General features: G+C 37.2%; 1 protein-coding gene across 2 annotated transcripts in view; it reads left to right on the forward strand.

Moving 5' to 3' along the window:
• The window catches only part of LOC145996900 (17-beta-hydroxysteroid dehydrogenase 13-like), a 36,916-nt gene extending 14,828 nt beyond the window's left edge, over positions 1-22,088 (forward strand). For both annotated transcript variants that reach the window (XM_083133462.1, XM_083133460.1), the window contains exons 3-7: positions 1,519-1,848; positions 5,906-6,035; positions 8,172-8,289; positions 16,556-16,681; positions 21,370-22,088. In XM_083133462.1, coding sequence (XP_082989588.1) covers positions 1,519-1,848; positions 5,906-6,035; positions 8,172-8,289; positions 16,556-16,681; positions 21,370-21,439 — 774 coding nt within the window. In that variant the 3' untranslated portion in view covers positions 21,440-22,088. The remainder of the gene's footprint in view (positions 1-1,518; positions 1,849-5,905; positions 6,036-8,171; positions 8,290-16,555; positions 16,682-21,369) is intronic.
• The last annotated feature ends 202 nt before the right edge of the window (positions 22,089-22,290 follow it).

Consider the following 22,290-nt stretch of genomic DNA (forward strand, 5'->3'; position numbering starts at 1 on the left):
TTGAGAAAAATAAATAAATGTCCTATATGTTCGCCATTGCATAATTTGCATTGACTTCTTTCAATGAAAAAAATAGATGATCTGAAAAAAAAGAGAAATACTTTGATAAAAATTGGTTCCTTGGAGAAGTATTCTTGAAAGTATGGCTCTGTTCAGTCAGTTTGGTTAGAAAACAAACTCCTGACCCTATCTTGACTTCTAGATTTTTGGCATTTGGAACAGTTGCACAATGATCAAATCATCTTGTATTAAAAGAATTGCTTAATTCTATAAAAAAAAAAATGTCAAATTTCTTGAGTGCAAGTTTCATTTGCCAGCCTTTGGAGCAGATTGGTTAGCATACCACATTATGACGTAGAGGTCCCAGGTTCAAATTCCAGCCTGGGTGTGGGTGTTGTTTGTGAGTGTCCCTTCATTATATTATCACTTATCCTAATCTTCATGATTAGCCCAAAGTGGCAGAAAAGGGATATAAATTAAACCCAATCAATGAATACAAGTTTCATTCCAGAAATTGTAAAAAGGATCACTTCAGGGATAGATAGTGTGTAGAATTGAATATATTTCTCAGTGTCTCATAATCTTCAACATTTCCTGTGTTAAAAACTTCCTGCCTTTTTACTGTACCAAACACATGGATTTTTTTTTTATTTTCAATACTAACCAAAACATTCTATTCTGCAAATTCCTACTCGAAACACTTCCATGTAGTATTGATTTTAGTTACAGTAAGAAGCTGGGTTCCATGTAATGTTATGGGTGCAAATAACTTAAGTATTGATGCCCCAAAATTTAATTTCAATCAATCAAGACATACTTGAAACGCATATCACAGTGTTATTTATTTATTGCTAATATTTAGGGGCATGCATATTTCGTTTTTGACAAAAAAACAAAATTTGAAAAAACACATTGTAGCGTTAAATTTTTCATGTTTTTGAAAGGTGTGAGATGCATTTTGTGACCATGTTTTGTCACGAAATAATGCGAAATGAACTGCAAAAAGCGAAATTAACTCTTAAACACGAAATTCAGGGTTTATTCACCGCCGCAACACCCTCTGAGGTCGGAATTATCCTGAGAGTTATGCAATTCCCGGAAAATTTGTTAATTCTGCTGTTAATATTGGAGAAGCAAAAGTGGACTCCTTTACACAGAAATAAACGTAATACTCTGATAACTACATAAATGTGCTATTAGAAGTGAAATGTTAATTCTGTGGAATAAGTATAGTTTTTAAATCAAATTTAGGATTATATTCACAATTTTAAAACCAAAATGTATTTTTATATACCACTTTTCATCCAATTTTTCACCGCTATAACACCGATATTTGATTTTATTTACCGCTTTTGAACCCGAAATTCACTCCATTTTTGTACCGAAATTTTGTTTTTTTATTTACCAAAAATATGTGCCTCTACTAATATTTCAATAATATATTATGTGTACTGTAAATGTGATTTTGTATTACATTTTGGGACATTTGTGTTCTTTAACTCCACGATTATCCTTTAGGTGACAGGAGCTGGCCATGGCATTGGCAAACAGCTGGCATTGCAGTTTGCTTCACTGGGATCAGTGGTTGTCTGTCTGGACATAAACCAACCTGAGAATGAGAGAACGGTGGAGGAAATCAAGGAAGCAGGTGGAAGAGCTTACTGCTTTAAATGTGATGTTTCAAACAGGAATGAAGTGCTTCAAGTTGCCAAGCAGATGGAGTCGTGCTGCGGTGATGTTACCATGATTGTTAACAATGCAGGGATAATGCCGTGCCACAATTTGCTTGCTCACAATTCTCAGGAAATTCAAAGAACCTTCGAAATAAATGTATTGTCACACTTTTGGGTAAGTTAAAAATAATTTCAAAGTTATTGTCATTTTACATGTGTTTTTGTGTAATAGTATTAATATATTCCACAAATATTTGTTACATTGTTAGATAAAATACACTGTTTTCTAATAGTACTCTTTGCTATTTCTGCCACAATGTTTTAACTCTTGTAACTCGTATAACCTGAGAATTTGACCTGGTTTACCACAACAATTCTTATTTATTGCATACATTTATTAGGGACGAGCTGATTGAAATTTTGGCTGATACCAATAAAGTACTGATATAAAATTTACCGATATCGATAATCTGTATTCTACTGATTCAATATAAAATTCCAAATGGTCCTTGAAGAACCTGAATGGATCATTGACCTCCTTGATAAGTGGGTGTTTTGAGGTCACTGCAGTGCAAAAGAAATTGTATATTTAGACATTTATTTTTTAAAAAAGTAGAGCATCCATAAAAATTACAACAAAATGGTTGAATTTATTAAACTAGAAGATATTTATGGATATATTGGATCAGTGAAATAATATAGGTAATTTTACTGGCATACTGATACACTCATGTGCCTATATCGGCCTGTTTCGAAAGAGTACAGATTAATCTCTCCCATCCCTAATATTTATTAACCCCTTGCCCCGATCTAAGTTATATTAGGAATTAAAACTCCAATGCAGGCATGCAAGTAAAACAAACAGGAGTCCAACAACTTCAAGTTTTCTGGATATTTCATTATTTTTTCAAAAAAATCCCTTTTCATCAATAATTGGACCTGTATTTTCCATCATTAATGGAAATTTTCCTTCATGTAGCAACACTGCCTCTGCCAAGCACAGACACAGAAAAAGACAAGCAGTGTTCTCTCACCAACGCTGTTTCCAGTGGTGGAACTGACCACGCAGGCTGCCCACTTTTTCTTCGGCTCCCTTGCCCTCCCCACGTACAATCACGGTCATCAGAAGTGTGTGATGGAGAAGGATCAGTGACATAAGTAAACAAGTCTTTGGGTGCTTTAAATAATTTACTTAAATTTGGCTTTAAAAGCTTATTTTAATGAGTGATTTCCCATATATTAAAACCAAGTGTACAAAAAATACATGAGAAAAGTTTGTTTACCTATTGTACCTGTGACATGGTTACATAGATGGTACGGAACTGTCGCATCATTTATAACTCTTTCCTTAGTAAACATTCATGTTTAGTATATTGAAACATAGCATCATCCAAATATGTTATGTGCAGCCTGCTCACTAGGTCCAGAGGGAATTTGAAGAACTTCACCTGAATTCCACATCAGACTCAGCAGAATATTTGGATTTTTTCCATAGTAGTCATGCATGTCTGATGGATTCCACCTCTTTCGATCATTTTTTTTCAATTACATAGACTTCAGAAATACATTAGTATGAAATACCTGCATTGTATTCTTTTAGAGTGAATATAATGTTATTGATAGCCAATCATCATACATGTTTTATCTTACTCTATGCTTCAGGTTTAGGAATAGAGCCAGCTTTAATAATAATAATAATATTATAAAAAGAGCTTCCTACAGTTTTTAACACACACCATGTCCTTGGAATGGAAGACTTCAGTAACTTTAAAACTCCTTGTAACTTATTTTTCTTATTTCTGCCCATCTGTACTTTACGTTCTCCTCTATGCGCTATTACTAGGGGACCTTGATTTTTTTGGCAAAGACGATATAACACCAAATGATGATAGTTGTAGCAAGAACATTGTTTATATGACAGTAGAAAACTTCTTCGGTCACGTGCTGGCAACATATTTGTTAATACATGAAAATAAAACACAAACAGCACGATGAAAAACACTTAGGAGTTCTTCCGAACTTTCAACTCCTTCACGGAGTCATCTTCAGGGCTTGTCGAGGGAAGACTGAGTATGTATGTGCAGGGACATGTTCTAAACACCTACCATCACCAAGAGCCATATCATCAGTATTTGTTGTGTGCAAAATGTTTTGAGTCATTGACCAAAGTGTTGCGGTTTTGGCAGGTATCGAGTGCTCACCTACAGTCACGTTGGAACAATATCATTGGTTATTTGTTGCACAATAAATGTTTGCTTTAACATGCAAAGTATGGTTCTGGTGGAGATCAAGTGTACACCTAGCATCACAAAAATCATTTTCTCACATGAAATAATGAAAATTGACTTCCTCAAAAATAGATTCCATGGTATTAAACATAGGTGTGCACAGACCCTCTGATTAGCGGGGTAGGGGGCAAAAAAGCCTTGATGAATTTTCAGTTGGGAAAGAGAAAACTAATTTTATTGCATTAATGCATACATACATAAACTTACATATATACATAATCAATTCATATGCCCCATAACAAACGAACAGCAAAAATGATATAAATTGTCTCTCAAATGTGCGCGAAGCGAGCAAGAAATTTTTCGAAAGGGGGTGGGGGGCAGGGGGTACACATACTTTTTTTAGTAGTCAGGCCTCATCTTGCTATCTATTCCTGCTTGAGACACTCTTTTGGGGGAGAGATACTGGATCAAAAGGAAGGGTTATGACCCCTATCACCCTCCCCACCCCCTAGGGCACGCCACTGTATCCACTTCATTAACAATTAAAATCTAACAAGGGCCAGGCAATAGCCCTTTGTTCAAAGAATAGTGGTAGAATTCATATTGGTATGTTAGAATACTTTGTTTTAAAAATTTATGTAATCTGAAAATTTCCGTAAACTATTCAGCGAAAGCTGTACCAATGTGCCAAAATTCCGCAACAAAAGAGTTAATAGAACAATAAAAGTGTGCTAGAAGAAAAAACATTTTCTTAAAAAGATATTACCGAAAATCAAGGTCTCCAGGTAGCACCACATCTGTACCATCTGTACAAGTTGCACATGCTATTAACTGATTCTGACTGTAATGAATTTGAAATAATTGCAGTATCTGGATCATAATCCTCATTTTAAGATCCTCAAGTATTTAACATGAGTACCATGAGCAACAGATGTAATAAAGTAATCTAAAATAATGTTGAAAGGCACAAATTGTGAAATTTTCACATACGGGGCATAAAAAGTTGTACAACATGTTTATTCATATTACATTTCTTCAGTCAATATTGAATACATATCAAAATGATTCTGTTTTTAAAATATATGTAAGCAAGTGAAGTAAATTTACTTATTGGCAAATATTAGCAAGAATTACATGAAAATGAAAAATAATATGGTTCTAGTGAATATATCAGGCTGTTCAGTCACATGCACTGGATTGTAGCATCCCCGTTGAAAGTCAGTTGGGTGGTTTCAAACCAGAACTACCCATGACTACAAGCACATGCAGATCTCAGAACATTTAATGTAAAGGGCAAAAACTATGATGAAACTTGTTCAGAAGAGCTTTCTTACATATCTTATGTTTTAAAAGATCAACAGTGTTATTTAGTTACATCTAAGGAAGGCAACAGCAGTATCCGAAATAACTATTTCAGCACTTAACAAAACTGTTTTTATGAAACAAACATTTATGTAATGCAAACATATTCACACAAATTATTTTATAAAGTTGTGTCTGAAATACCATATCATTTGCATAAAAAGTCAAGTTTATAAATATGAAGGAGTTGTACTTGTGATACACTGTTTCAAATTTGGGGGCTTAAAGGGGTGACCTTCTCTGCAGACCCTCAAATGTAAACCTATTTTCTACACGTTACACTCTTGGCTGAATTTTTGCAAGTTAACAGGGCTCTGGTGCATAGACCCACAGTCAGTACAATAATCTGTGGAAGTTGTGTTGTCTACATGTGTTTGTCTCTTTATCCACCTTATCATGGCACCATTCATCCCCATTTTTGCACATGGGAAACATGACAAAAAAAAGTGATGTAAAATAAGAAATGATATCAACAGTTGCAGTGCCTAGTTCCACTAGTTTCCCATATCCTTCTTCTACACTATTGTGACAATTTTTTTTATTAGTATAACGTAGGCCTCATTAAGTTCTGTGAATGATGATGTAACTATTTGGTTGCTGCGTTTATCCAGTCAACTACAAAAGAGAGTACTTTTTCAGGTTTTGGAGGCCTTCCTTCCAAAAATGATTGAACGCAACCATGGGCATGTTGTAGCCATTTCGTCTGGTGCTGGCTTATGTGGAACACCAAATCTTGTGCCGTATTCCGCTTCAAAGTATGCAGTAAGAGGTAGAGTGGATTTTTTATCTCTTGCTTCATTTTAATTAATTACACTTCTTGTGTTGTTCTTAAATATTTGAATGCATAATTGCAGTAAATGTGATTTTTGCACTTTTACAAACCTTTACATTTTTACGAAAGTAATACAGTATTTTTTTACTATTTTGTCTCTCTTTTAATTATAATGTTGTTCAGATTTTTTCAGACATATTTATTCTTTTGTATATGGTGTAGCATGTATTATATTGTATGTGTTGTATTGAAGTGTGTTATTATTTATTGGCTTTTTCTTTTTAACTGTCGGGGTGTAAGGGATGCTCCTTCCATGTAGTGCACCCAATAGTCAACCTCACTTCCACATGGTACACCCTGGACTGCAGACTAACGAGGCTCTGGCAACTGGCCCCATGGCCAGTATAATTTTGTTTGTGTTGTCCTGTTTTTTGTCCTTGTGTGCGTGTGTGTGTGCTGAGTGCCCCTTTACAGCCTCAGTTTTTAACGAAAGTCAGGAGATTTTAAGATTTTAGTTATGTAACGTTAGAGTTGTTATGTGTAACGATAAGGGGCTGGACCCTGTATAATGTGACAGGTGCAAAATAGCCTTAGTGCTGACGCACCCAAAATTTTAAATTCAAATTCAAATTTTTAACTGTCTTTATTTTCAAATTATAGAATCTTTGTTAAGTTATCCTTCAGATGAAAATGCATGGGATGCTTATGTTTCTCCCACTCATTTTATGTCTTTCAACTGATCTTTCAATTACACTACTCAATAAGCTGGAAGCCACAGAGATGGAGAACATGAATATAGACTGGAAAGATGTAAAATGCTCTTAGTTTCTTTGATGCAGGATTGGGGGAGTTAGGATGCACTGGCATTACATAATGATAAATGTGCATTCTACATCGTGGCTGTCCAGTTTAAGTCACAAACTTTGGCCTCCGGTTACAGAATGTGTGCAGGTTCGAGTCTCCTTGGGGTGGAAGCATATCCACTTTTCTTCTGAGATCTCAGCCTGTGTGGGGGACCAATGACCACCCACCGTTGTGAGGAAATGGGGAAGCTGCAAATGAGTAGAGTAACCCGGTCACAGAAATCTACAACAATGACAGAGGGTTCGTCGTTCTGACCAGACATCACCCTGTAACTGGTTGGATGGTCTCCCACCTCCAGCCAGCCCCCGTGGTGGAGTGGCTAGCACATCACGCTACGATGCTAGGGGTCCTGGGTTTGAATCCCGGCCTGGGCGTGGATGTTTGTGAGTGTCCATTCATCAATTTCATCATGTCATCACTCACCTGACATCTCCATCTTCGCAAATTAGCCAAAACTGGCACAAAAAGCGAAGCAAAATAAAGCAAATCGTCATAAAAAAAAAATCTCCCACCTCAGCAGGTGAGAAGGAGGCTAGCAGTTAGTTAATAGGCCCTGGCCCTAATATGCTATTATTATTAAGCTAAATGTGCAAGTCTTTATTTTGGGTGCATGCTTTGGCACCTCATCCACCTGACGTAAGTGAGAAGGCTGTGTCCCCACATCACTTTTTGTTCTGTTGCTCATGAAACTGTAGTGTAATTCTCAAGGCATCCAAGTGCTCAATGATCTATACTTCCCACACCACCAGTTACATATTCACTTGAATTGGAGGAGGGAATGTAGAGTGGGCTTAAAGCAAAAACTAAATGGACATCCTCATTGCTGGAGTGGTAAGAATAACATGGTATGAAACTGGAAACCCCTGGTTTAAATCCTGGCTACAGCATTAATGTATCGAGATTCACTTCATCTGTTTATTGCTCATCCTCATCATTGAATATTATTAATCATTAACCCAAGAGGTAGAAAAGTGACGTAAAATATGTGAAAACCAAAAGAAAGATGAATATCTGATATGATCTCATGCAATCTTCTTGTCAACAGTGTGAGATGTGTTTTATAAAGTTGGGGATGTTAATCAGCAAATGTTTGCCTCTGAGAAGTAAGTAAATGCAAATTACAAGCTTCTAATGGAAAATTAGTGAAGCTGTTGTGTGTGTAGTGGAAGTAATTACAACTTTAATGTAGAATTTGAATTTTACTTTGATCTTTAACAATAACATATTTTCCTGAAAGCAATGTTCTTATGTAATCATTGTATCTTTCAGGTTTGATGGAGGCTTTGTCAGAAGAATTGCGACAAGACTGTAGGAAGCTGGACATAAAATTCACTTGTGTTTTTCCATTCCTTGTGGATACCGGTTTGGTTCAAAATCCAAAGTTAAGGTATGTTATTTTTGCCTTAAAAACAAATTATTATGTACACCATGCCCATAAAGTCAGGTAATACTTTTCCTAATTCATTACACAAAGAGTACAAATGATTCAGCTTCCACATATATATTACATGAAAGATAAACTCACCATGAGTAACTCGACAAATGTCTACATGGTAATGAAACTCAATGCCATGGACTTTCCAGTATATCTTTTGTTACAATATGAACAGCTTCATGTATCCTACACTTGAGTTCCTGTACATTTTGAGGTATAAGTGGCACGAACACACAATCTTAGATGTAGCTACAGAGAAAAAGTCACAGGGAGTCAAATCTGATGACCTTGGGGGCCACCAATCCAGCATCGAAGCTTGATTGATTGATTTAGTTTATTTCACTTCACTCTTCTGTCACGTTTTGGCTTATCGTCAAGATGAGTGGTGATATGATGAAATTGATGAAGGAACACTCGCAAAGAACACCCATACCCAGCCAGAATGTGAACCTGGGAACCCTGGATTTGTAGTGCACTGTGCCATGGAGAAAAAATTCTGTTCAGGTAATGAGAAATGCCATGGAGCGCCATCCTTCAGGAAAAGGAAATTATTGGAATCTTCTTGCATATGCGGCAACAATTGTCCCTGCAACATATTCAGGTATGAATATCCAGCAACAGTCTTTTTTGGGAACGTTAATCGTCCATAAAATATTTGGTGTTGCAATGTGGAGAAAACATTCACTGCAGATGAATCTCGCTCACATTCAATGATTTCATTACGGTTTCAGTTACCCCAAATTTGACAGTCATGTCTGTTGACTACCATTTGTGTGAAATGTTGCTTAGTCACTGTAAACTAAGTGATTCACAAATCTTCTTCTTCCATCCATTGTTACACTTGCACACAAAACTGGAAATGCTTTTGTTTGTCCCATTGTTTTAACTGGTGCAACAGACACAATTTACACGGCTTTACAAAAAGTTTTTTGCACACCATCTTGCACACTGTCATTTGTGGCATTTGGAGCTCGCGGGAAGCTCTACGAACTAATTTTTTCAGGCTCCTTATGGATATGTCTCAGACTTGGTTAACATTCTCTTCACTTATGCTAGGATGGTATACTCCTTTTCTGAAGATCCAATCAACCAGTATTCACAAATTTATTACACTAGGCCTAAATGGCCTTCCCTACTTGCTGCTGCTTTAACATATTTAGCTCAGAAATTCTGTTGCACCTTTGTAGCATTTGTCTTTTTATCGGCCCTCCCCGATTGCATAGTAGTAAAGTTGTCTCCTTGTTATCAAGGGGTCCCAGGTTCAATAGCCAGTGGAGGCACATAGTGGTTTAGATCCCACTTCAAACTGTAGATACAGTCTCAAGTTGCCTTTCTGTGCATAAAGTGGACTTAAATCAACAATTCAATTTTTTTTTTATCGAATTCCACCACACTGCATTGGAGGTCACTAAATTTACAGGAATGCCAACTGTGGCAAATGGAGAAGCTGGAAGTAAAACCCAATCAGAACTATTTGAGTTTCTCTTTCATATGACATGCACATGAGAGCTGTATTGTTTGTTGTTTTTATGTGATAAACTAAGAAAACTGCCGAAGCCGAAGCATGTTTTTTCTCTTCGCGAAAGGTGTAATTGTTTTACTTTTTTTTGTTGTTTTTTTTTTGTTATATTTGTGTACTTGAACACCGTATATGTGGAGAACAGTTTTCTAGTGGGTCAGTGTTGAGTTTTGACACTCTATTTTATGGATGGAATTTAGGAAATAGGAGCTATTTATTTCCTGCAGCTAGCATTGTGCCTGGACTACCTGCAGCCATGACGCGGCCACCGACCCAAGGGGACCAACCACGAGATAAGCAAACTGTTGCAAAGCACTTTCACCTGCTCTGCCTCACGCTCATGTGCGGCGACATCCACTTGAACCCCGGCCCCTCAAAACAAAATGAAACTGCTGTCTGTGTTTATCATCAGAACATACAGAGCATAAAAAACAAGCTTTCTGATTGTGCTATTAACTTAAGTGAGTTAATTGGTAATGACTGCTTAGTATTCACTGAGATCCGGCTAAATGACTATTTAGATGACACTGAATTTCCATTCACCAAATATTTCAACATTTTTAGAAATGATCGACCAAATAAACGTGGCGGAGATTTTATGATCTGTGTAAATATGAAATAGAACAGTAAACACTGTAGTGATCTGAATCGTGTTTGCAAAATTATTTGGGTGCAGGTCAATATTCATAAAGGAAAGAAACTTCTTCTTGGTTCATATTATCACCCGCACAAAAACTCTCCCCTCCATATCCTCGAAGCTTGCAGGGATTCAGTGTTGGCATCTATGAAATGTGGAAATGTTGTGTTATGTGGCGATTTCAATCTCTCCATCGAGTGGGAAAATCCAACAACTGGAATCATAAATTGCTCAAGTGATCAGTGGTTTCTCGACACTTTCATACATGGCATGGGGTTGAAGCAGCATAATATGCACAAAATGCGTGGAGAAAGCAATTTGGACTATGTGCTGGCAACACTGTGTGAACTAGAAATAATGCCTCAAATTAATTTGCTGCCCTTGGACCATGCCTCTCTCGATGTTGCTGTGTGCCTCTCCTCCTCAGAAGGTCAAAAACCTCCCATCCCCAGAACTGTCCTCTCCGTCAGTGCAAAAACCCCCCTGGAACGACGTCCGGCGAGCATTCTATGCCTATCCCTGATTTCTGCTGGAAGGGGAAGAGGTCAACGACACCGTGGAAATGTTCCTGGAAGCCCTGCATGCTGTAATAAAGGACTTTGTGCCTACAAAGGAAGCGCGTTCTGCAAGATCCAATTTGGTTCGACAACAAGCTTATCCGTACTTTGGAAAATAAAAAGCTGGCCTGGAACTTGTAGAAGCAGTATCCAAATAAACATACCCACAAAACTTTTTGTGATATTTGGAGACATTCAAAAAACTTATTCAAGACAAGGTATACTGAATATGTAAATAACATAACAGCCGAGAGTGTTGCTGAACCGAAGAAGTTCTACTCATTATTAAATTTGAGGAAGCAAAACCCTCATGTGCCTATGGAAATTGCAAATAATTCTGACACCGCTGTGGGAGTCGAGAGAGCACAACTTTTTAACAATTTTTTTCATGAAAATTTCTCCTCGGAGACAGTTTTCGAACCTCTTCCTCATGTAAAGTCTGTTAGTTCCCACACACTCTCTTCGATTAAAACCTCCTCTCAAGAAGTCAAATCTCTCCTCACCTCTTTGCCGTTGCTCCGTTTCTTAGGCCCCGATGAAGCTCCGTTTCTTAGGCCCCGATGAAATTCGGACAATTTTCCTTCGCAACTGCTGACTCCCTGGCTCACCCTCTGTGTCTCTTACTAAACAAGTTCTTTTATGCAGGTGTGTTTCCTGAACTGTTCAAAGCGTGCCAATGTTGTACCGATCTATAAATCTGGAGACAAACATTCAGTAAAATCTTACCAACATATCTCTTTTGTCACCTCTCTCTATCATCTGTGAGAAAATAATCAAACACAGGTTGCGGAAGTTCACATCTCCCCTTATAAATACTGCTCAGCATGGTTTTCTTCCAGGCAGCTCAATCTATGGGTATTACTTTCTCATGCTACTCAGTCTATCTCAAACAATTCTCAGCTTGATGTTATATATTTGGACATATCAAAAGCCTTCGATAAAATACAATCCAGATTTCACATCCATGGCAAACTTCTATCTTTGCTAAAAGACTATCTGCATGCATGAGAGCAGCGTATTATCCTCTCTGGCTCCTCTTCCAGCTTTCTACCCATCTTGTTCCCAGGGGAGTGTCTTAGGCCCACTTTTGTTCCTTCTTTACATCGATGATCTGCCCAACAGACTGTCTTCTCTTCCCTTAAATGTACTTCTATTTGCCGATGACTGTAAACTCTTGAAAGAAATTTCATCTGAACGCGATTCACTAATCCTACAACAAGCTGTTACAGAACTACTTTTGTGGTGTCGCCAGTGGAAACTTGAATTGAATCCTCAGAAATGCTCCTGCCTCACCATTTCCTGCAAAAGGAACAAAGTGTTCTCCTTTTATACTCTCGAAAACAGTCCAATCAAAAAGGTTTCCTCTCAAAAAGATCTTGGTGTTATCATCAACGAAAAAGCTAAACTTGAATGACCACATTACATATACTACTAAACGAGCCATGCGTCTCCTTGGCATTCTGTATAGGTTCCCTGAAATCCAAAACCAATCAGCCATTAGCATATTTTTCAAATCCTTCATATCTCCCATTCTTGAATACTGCTCTCCCATCTGGATTATGTCTTCTAAAACTTATCTTTCCAGGCGTGATTCTGTCCTCAGCTTTTTTCCTTGCCATTGCTCGCCATAGAATACCTTCTCTCAGACACCTCCATAAAACAAATATTATGTCTATTTTGAACATCCAGTCACCACACACTCATCACGAACTAACAGACATGAAATTTTTGCATAAAATCATTAATGGCAAAATTAAAATCGAATTCCTTGTCAACCAATTTCATCTACCAAGTACCCGCATGGCCAACCTGCAACGTAAAGCTCTTTCACATTCCTGCTACAAGGCTCTCTCCTACAGCGGTCTCTTTACTATAGGCTCCCCCACTTATATAATAACCTGCCTGTAAATGTTGATATTTTCTTGTCAGAACACAGTTTCCGACAATCACTAAGAATGTACATGTAACAATTTATTTCTTTTCGTCTGCCATCTTGTATTGTCTTGTTTTGTTATTTTTTTCTTGTTGCTACAGTTTCTGTACAAAATGGTCTTTCAGTACTGTATCTGAAACTTGAAGTAAATAAATAAATAAATGCCATTTTATACTAATACTGATAACATTGCCAATATTTTTGCAGATTTGCACACACACTGATACTTGAAAACTGTAACAATTCAAAGTAGTTCAGAAGATTTAAAAAAATACTGAAACAGAACTGGTGAGGGTGTATTAGATGTCAATTACACGGTTGTTTATGTATGTTAAATCTCCATGTGCTCCTTTGAATTGTTTACAATTTTTAAACTTTAAATCTTAATCAGTAGTAAATTATGGATGGGTCTATATGAATTTTTTGCAGATTCCAATAAAGTACAGATACCGATAACCAATCTCATATAGAATTCCAAATGATCCTTGAAGAACCTGAATGGTTCATTGACCTCAGTGGAAAAGAAGTAGGGCATGGAGATTTTCCATAAAAATTAAACAAAAATGGCAAAATTTTGCACTAAATTATAAGATTTAATAATGATGTCATTATTATTATTATTGGTACGTTTATCTTGGTACTTGCCCCCCCTCCAACAAAAATTCATGGTTGCACCTCTGGTATTATATTTTTCCCCAAATTTTGTCTGACAAAATGGGGGGGGATGTTCTACCTTTTGGGGGCAGCGTGTCATGGGCCTTGGTGGGGGGGGGGGGATGGGCACCCCTGATTTGATTCATTCTCTTGGGAATATAAAACTTCCGATGGAATAGAAAAAGATGTCAACGGGAAGAGGGCAGGTTGAAGATGCATTTCACCAGCAGAAAAGTTGAAACTTCCATTTCATTAGTCGTAACTTGATTCCTCATAAGGAATACATGGGATTCCGAAAATTCTTATTCACCTTATTTTCCAAACATCGTATCCAGCTTAATAATCAACATAAAAAAATGTGGATACACCCAGGTTATTTTTAGTAGCAGTGCCCATTCGGCCGATATTGAAATAAATGCACATTTGGTGCATAACTGTATCTCCTCCCCTTAAAGTGTTGCTTTTTACTTGTTATTACATGTAAAATTTAAACGTGTCAAAAAAATGCAATGGTTGAGTTAGCCCTTTTTCTAATATCCCATGGTGACAGTAGGGAAACTAGACTTTTTCAAATGCCACTTATTTATAATAGTAACACTTTCAAATATGTAATACTGGCAGATGTATACTAATGACCCCCCAAAAATAAACGTTTCCTCAATGGAAATAATGGCATGGAAGATATGCATCTCCCATTTATCTGCTAAAATGTTAAAAATGTGTTTCAGCAAAGAAACAATGATTGTTAGCAAACTATAGTATTATATTCAGTTGTCTGAAACATTAACGTATGAAGCATCAAACCTTGTAAGGTGATAATTCAATATTTTGATCTACATTTCCCTTGAAGTGATTCTCATGATGTCCCTGGTACAATACTCTGTGGGGGCACATAGTGGTTCACATTGAACTTTACACTGTAGGTCCAGTCCGAATTACCCTCTTTGTGCTTCAAACAAAGACATACAGTCCATCACAAAAAATAGCACCACTGTGTTTGTACTCTGGTATGAATTATGTGATCTTCCAGCAACTGGACGATATAGAAAAAAATGTATTTTGTTCCGAGCCTGTGAACCGGACAAGAGCAAGGGTGGAGCCATGGTGCTATTTTTTGGTGACGGACTGTAAGTCTAATAGGCAAAATTATTTGAAGGAATAGTATTTCGTGTGTTGAGCAAAATTGGTTAAAGATTCATTCAGAACTGTCTACAAAAAACTCGTCATTTCTAGGGGTGGGAACAGCTGACATGTACACCAAAATTTATCAAATAAATTCTATTGAACACTACAATGTTTCTTCTTTTCTGTTATCCACACATTTAGCAGAAAGGAATTTGTATAACTTTTTCACATGCAAATACCATGTAGAAATAACAATAATAATAATAGTAACAGTCTGGCTCTATGTCCGAGCACATTAAGTTTGTTTAATGTGATTTATTTTACTTTACTTTTGGTTAATCTTGAAGAGATTATGAAGGGGACAAACACACAAGCCCCATGGAAGATTTAACATGCCTCTATTTGAAAATTGTTGAATGCCGTAAAATACATGTTTCTTCACTTGCACAGTTTTTCATGTGTCTCAGTTGCATAACAGCAGTTCATGAAAATGTGCTTGTACTGTACAGCAACTGTAATATGTTGGTATAACACATGTTTTTCACATATCAAAATATCTTTGACATGTGTTTTTTTACATATGTTCATCCAGAATTCATCCGCATGTACATACACCGTACACTTTTCTCTCCAGACCATGTACAGCCTGTGTTTGTGATTTCTAACATTGTATTTTACAGTGGAAGCCAGTAGGCCAATTTCAGTCATTTACAGATGTCTGTCTTGACATTTGACTATTTTTCCCTACTAGTGGGTCATGTCAGAGCCTCACTACTGTAAAAAATGCAGTCCAGGGTGTACTATGTGGAAGGAAGGTTGACATGTAGGCGTCTTCAAAAAAGTCTTATTTTTTAAATGCCATTTACCCCTTACACCCCAGAGCACAGTAAGTGGTTGAGTCTTGAGCTCGCCACCGAAGTTGTTTTTTTTGGGTTTTTTTTTTGCTTTGACCTGGGTTTGCCTTGCATGTCCCTTTCTCAATTTCATTGTCACAATTAGCCTAAAGTCCTCCCCAATGGTCCAGTGGTAGCGTCGTTGCCTTGTAATCAAGGGGTCCTGGGTTCAATACCCAGTGGAGGCACATAATGGTTCGGATTCCACTTTAAACTGTAGGTCCAGTCCTGATAGCCTTACTGAGCACAAAGTGGACTTAAAACACTAATTCAATCAATCAATCAACAATTAGCCTAAAGTGGCAGTAAGCAATGCTATATTACAAGTAATAATAGTAGTAATCACCACCACCACTTGATACCATCTTTAGAATTGTAGCCAGAAAGGAGATCATTTGGCAAGACTTGCAAAAATTTCCACAATCCATGAAAACCATGTCCAAATCTAGTGATTTTTTAATTTTATTTCTAGAGCAAATTAACCCCCTCGAAAAATAAATTTATCTTAAAATAATGTCCCTGTCTTTTCCATTGGTTGCATTGAATGTTCGCAACCAAATCTGCATTTGGTTCGTCACATTTTGCATCGTGTGTTTTGAACAGAATTAAATCAAATGCCGAGCTTAATTTTTCAGTTGCTCAGTTTCTCAAAATTGGAGAATAACTGGGAAAAGCCAAAGTTGCTTTTGGTCATACCTGAAAGCAATTTATAAGAATACATGCTTACTTTCCTAGAAGAATATGGTCGGGTACCCATGCTATCCCTCTTTCAATTTTTTAGCACTATTTTCGTATTGCACTCCAGCTGTTGTTCTTATTGCTCAATTAAATTTCACCCTTGTGTTAGGAGATAATTGTACTTGTATGTATTGAAGTAACTTAGTCTCACTACACTCACAGGTTTCCCAAACTGCTTGGTGCTGTCTCAGCTGAAGAAGGTGCAAGGCAGATTATAGCAGCTGTCAGAAGAAACTACAAGGAGATTAGCATTCCGTCCTTTCTGTTACCTATGTACAAATTCATCAGGTAAGCCAAGTTAATAGTGACGTAATAATAATTTAAATTATTTTTTAAATATCATGGACATTTACTAGGGCTCAGGTGATTCTTGTACCAATGGAATTTGAGGGCAACTGTTGTAATTTAGAAGAGAATCTAGCAAAGCTACTTTTAAAATGTAGCTTCATGATCACTGGAAATTGATTATTCAAATGTAGCTCGGGAAATAGTGTGTTTGTGAGTTAACCCTAGCTTACCTGAGGGTGGGGAGGCTGTAAGACCCACCACCTCTACTTTTCCTATATTTCAACTATGAAAATTTTTGTAAAAAGAAAATGAAAATAAATTACATTGTTCTCTAAAGTATTCCCAATATTTTTGTGTTACTTTTGTTCACAAAAACTTAAATATAATGTAAATAGGAGGCAAAATGCACTTGGTGGGCCTATCAGGCACCATCTTTGAATGTGTGTAATTCAAGATGCTTATGTGATTGCCAGTGTACAATTAGCTGCTAACTATGTAATTTTTGTAATTATTATAATTTATAAACAACTGCACATATATGATGAACGAAGAAACAGTGATTGAATAAGGAAATAGTTGATTGAATTTTTGTGAAAAATAAAAGTGTGGGCTATTGAGCCGTTCCCCTCAGGTAAGTAAGTTTATCATGTGGCACGGATAAGCTAGAGCTAATGCAAAAATTAATAATTTCAAAAGTGTTTGTGACCTGTGGTACCTATTTGAGTAGTTTGAACATGTAGCCATGTTTGTGCACCTTTGTGTAAAAACTATGGGTCGAGTCACCTGAGACACCTGTGCTATTTCACGGGAGCTGCACATGCCATTTTCCTACATGTACTTTAAGGTCTACTCATTCAGTTCTTCATGATGTCTATTTTGTGGCAAATTTTCCAGGTCATGATCCCTTGTTTCAGACTTTAAATACCACCAAAGTCCATTTGGAGATGTTCACATCACTGAATGCTGTACACAGTTCTATAGCAGCATTCTGCAGCTGTGCTCCAGTCTTGAATTCATAGAGCAGTATGGCTCGTTGGGAGTGTTCAATTTCCGGCAGTGTTCCATTTTCGACTGGTCATTTTTCACAAGCCTCAACGTGGAATACTATGCAGAAGGAGCCATAGGTTCCACTCCTCTCACCAAGCCCACCATGCATGTCTCAGAAGGACTCGTGGAATGTTGGATAGCTTGTTGTGTCATTACTCTCTTCCCAACATGATGGAAAACTTCCTTCGAAATGAAAGCATGGATCAAAAGCTCAATGTAGAAAACAATGCAAATTAAACAACATTAGTCTGCACTGAATTGACTACCGTATTCACCTTTAGCAGCCAGCTAGTACACATGTGTACAACTGCCAGTATTCAGCTCATGCGTCTGGTACATGTGGCAGCAAAAATAATGTGCTATTTCTTGTAAACTGCACGTAATATTTCTTTTCTGTCTTTATTGTTCATTTGTGTATATATGACGGTATCACATACTTGAATTACGAAACAGTACATACATTATTACTATAATAAGAAGCAAAGTGTGAAGGCTATAATTCCTCAACCTCTGCTTTTTGCTGATATAAAGGTTGTGTCACGGGAAACAGATGGTTTTCATATAGATCATTCGAAGCAGGGAGAGGGGGTAGAGATGGAAGTTGGATGGCATTGAACGTGCTCGGCCATGCCATTTTTGGCTAGGTCCAGATAAACTCAGCTCGGCATGGCGGAGTACGTGCAATGTCAGTTGCAATCATGGTGCTGTGGACATTTAAGCATCGTTTGTTTGCATACAACAGTTTCGTGAAAAGTGGAGAATGGATCAATGGCACTCAATATTGAAACGACACTGAAAGAGCCGTTGTGTTTCAATAATCGACTCACCACTTTTCATGAAACTGTTGTTTGTGAACACACGATTCTCTAAAGACCATGGTGCCGTGATTGTGACTGGCATTGCATGTACTGCTGCCACGCCAAGCTCAGATCAGCAGAGCCAATCTGAACAGAGCCAAAAATGGCATGGCTGAGCGAGTTCAATGCCACCCCACCCTACTTCCATCTCTACCCCCTCTCCCTAATTCGAATTTTCCATTTGAGAATCATGCATTTTCCATGATGCACCCTGTATTTCACTTTTACATGTAATAATAACAAATGAATGCCTTAAATGTTCGACAGATAGTTAAATGCAGGAGGAAATGCCCAATTTACAAAATTTCTCAAAATTTACAACATTTAAAAATATTTCACAATTTCAGTTCTTCTCAAAGAGTGGTATTTTGTAATGCTTCCCTGGAAATTTGGTCCATCCAGCATCCATAGGGCTTGATGCTAGAAATGAAATTCCAGATTTTTTCCGTTCTCATATATTATTTTTCCCCCCAACCAAGTATCAATCTATTTTCAAAGCAACTTCACTTGGTTGTAGGAATGTGCCACTGCTACATACTACAGGGTGGTCCAAAAGTATGGAGACACTCAAATAAAAGTTGAATGACATAATCTTCTGCAAAAATAACACTGTAGGTTTGTAATATGGTGGGGGAAAATATTATAGGGCATTTGATGATGACTGCTGCCATCTTGAATTCAACTCCAAAATTTTAAATGGAAACAATAGCTTGTGACACCTCAATTGAATAGGATATTTTCTTATGAGTTCAATGATATGCTTATTCTTGCTCTTGCACAAACTGTGACAAAGTTATTAACTTTTCTTTGTTGTTGTCACCCCAAAAAAGGCTAGTCATGAACTCAAGACCATTCAGGTTTAAATGATGTGTTCAATGTGCTGACCACTGACTAACAATGAACTGTTAAAGCCAGTCTCGATCCCCATTTGTGCAATTGCTTAAATTTGTCTGCAGTAATGCTGGCAAATGTGTCAATGATTCGTTGCTTAAGGTTTTCCACATCCCGAATTTTCAGTGAATATACCATGGCCTTGAAATGTCCCCACAGGTAGAAATCTAGCAGGGTGAGGTCTTGGGGAACAGGGTGGCTACTCCACAGCACCTCGCCTACCAATCCTAGTGTTGGGAAACTGCACGTGCATGCACTGACAAACACGATTGCCATAATGAGGAGGAACACTGTCATGCTGGCAAAAATCAGGGAATGACCCATCCTAAGACAACAGATATGGCAAAATATTCTCTTCTAGGATTTGACGATACTCCACCTTTAAGGGCCCATTTAAGGGCTCACAACATGGGTATCCCACACACCACACCACACCTTTCAGTGAACACATGCGTCATAGCAAGATGGGTTACTGTCCGATCAATATTGGATGTTCTGCTTGTTCACCTTGCCAGACACATAAAAGTTTGCCTCATCAGCAAAGGTAAAATGGGTTTTTTGCCATATTTGCTCCATGACCCATTCTGCAAATTCCACAAAGGCGATCAGGATCATCTTCTGATAGGTGATGGATAAGTTCCAGCTTATAGGGGTGCCACTTATGCATGCTCAAAATCTGCATAGTGGACATGAGGCTAACATTGTTTTCCTGGGCTACACTACGAGTGCTTAGTTTCGGACACTGTTGCTTCATCCGCCGACATGCATGCCCTGTCTGATTTAGGTTTATCATCCACAGACTGTGTTTTCCAAAATCTGGCAACCACCTCACTGACGGTACCATGGTGGATCAGTACGATGCATTCTGCCTGCTTCAAAGCCATGCTGTGTTTATTGTGCAACAATAAAGTAAACAAAGAAAAGTTAATAAGTTCATCACAGTTGGTGCTAGAGCAACAATAAGCATACCATTAAACTCTGGAGAAAAATTCCTATTCGATTCACAAGCCATGGTTTCCATTTAAAATTTTGAAGTTGAATTCAAGATGGTGGCCATCATCATTACATACCCTACAACATTCCTCCCCTCACTGCTATTGCAAACCTACAGTCTTAGTTTTGCGGAACAGTATGTCATTCAATTTTTAATTTGGTGTCTTCATACTTTTGGACCACTCTGTACATTTTTTTTTTTTCACTTTAGTCTATTGTGGTAGCCATAGGAACATGCTGAATTGCTCAGTAACATTTTTGTAAAAATATATTTTCTTCCTCTAACTTTCATTTCTGGGAGGTACAGTGTATGAATTTCACCTCGGCTGATAGTTCTCGACATTCATTTTTTTGTACAACACTGCAAGTTTGAAGAACACAGACTTGAATAGTTCCATCCCGAGAGGCTTATGTGGACTTACAGCTCCTGTATTCCATCAGTTTGATAATATGAAAGTAAACTGGTCAAATATGCAAACATTCTTGATTTTGCCCTAACTGGAGATATGATTACAATGATTAGAGCTCTTGCCACGAAAACAGTGAAGGTCACGCCACCCACCTACAGTGTTGCCAATAAGCAACAATTTCAACCGACAAAATCAACCTCATACGTAAACCTGCAAAGTGTCGATTGAGCAGCTTAGAACAAGTGTGGCAACCCTGGAGAGCCAGGGGGGTGGAGGAGACAAGGGGAAGCTTTAACATTGACTGGACTGTTTTTGTGGCGAGAGCTATAGCTACCTTATCCAATCATTAACTTGATAATATCCTGTACTCGCAAGAACTGGAGCTCAGGTTAAAACTGAAAATTTGCTTAGACCATGAATAGTCTAGTTCCACTTTTAGTATATATTTGTTTCACTCATATTTGCTTTTTACTTGTTTTTTTCTTTCTAGAGTGTTTCCTCACAAAACTTTGGAATTGACTGTGGATTACATGGACTCGACCATGAATAGCCATGAATGATGATTATGAACTTATTGCCAAATGTTATTGACTTTGCTCAAGGGGAAACTATAATGAGAAATTGAAAATATGTTTAATTTGAATCTTATTAACTTTTGTAATTATTTTTGTACATTTTATATAATAGTATCATGAACCAGTATATTTTTTCTATACGTTTTGATTTTTTTTTAAATAGTACTTCCTATTTTGCTATCCAAGTTTCTGTTCTTGGATGAATGAATGAATACTAGTAATGAAGGTGTTTGTGAAGAATGTTTATATGGTTCTTATTTCAAGAATAACTCATTCCAATGGCAGAATATTGTTAGTGCTATCTGTTATGATCTATTAAATGAGACTAATTTAATTAACGTGCTGAAGATAGAGCATTAGTGTAGTGTCACACAGTTTTGAGAAAAATTGTGATTATAAATCTAACTTTAAAAAGCTTTACTTTGAGATAACATAAGACTGATGTAAACTAATGTAGTGTGATGGATCGTGATATAATATACATAATGTGATTCAATTCAGTAAGGATAATGGAGATAGATATTTTGTAATGTTTATTATGTGCAATAATTTACCGACATACTGTCAATTGAACTGTCAATAGCAGGTACAGAGTATCAAATGCATCAATATTGCTATTGTATGAATGTAAATAAAAATATTCTTCTTTTGTAATTCAAATGTTGGTTATCTGAACATATGTATTCATTTTTAAGCAAATGTTTCATTTTATAGCATATTATAGCATATACAAGGGTTGGATAAAAAGTAATGGCAACACTGGTATAATTGGTACTTGACTGTATTGGCAGAGGAGCACGTGTTACATTCCTTCAAAGTAATCGCCCCTCATCTCT

The sequence above is a fragment of the Lepisma saccharinum genome, chromosome 13 (genome assembly GCF_977018435.1).
Source record: "Lepisma saccharinum chromosome 13, izLepSacc3.1, whole genome shotgun sequence".
NCBI classification, from domain to species: Eukaryota; Metazoa; Arthropoda; class Insecta; order Zygentoma; family Lepismatidae; genus Lepisma; species Lepisma saccharinum.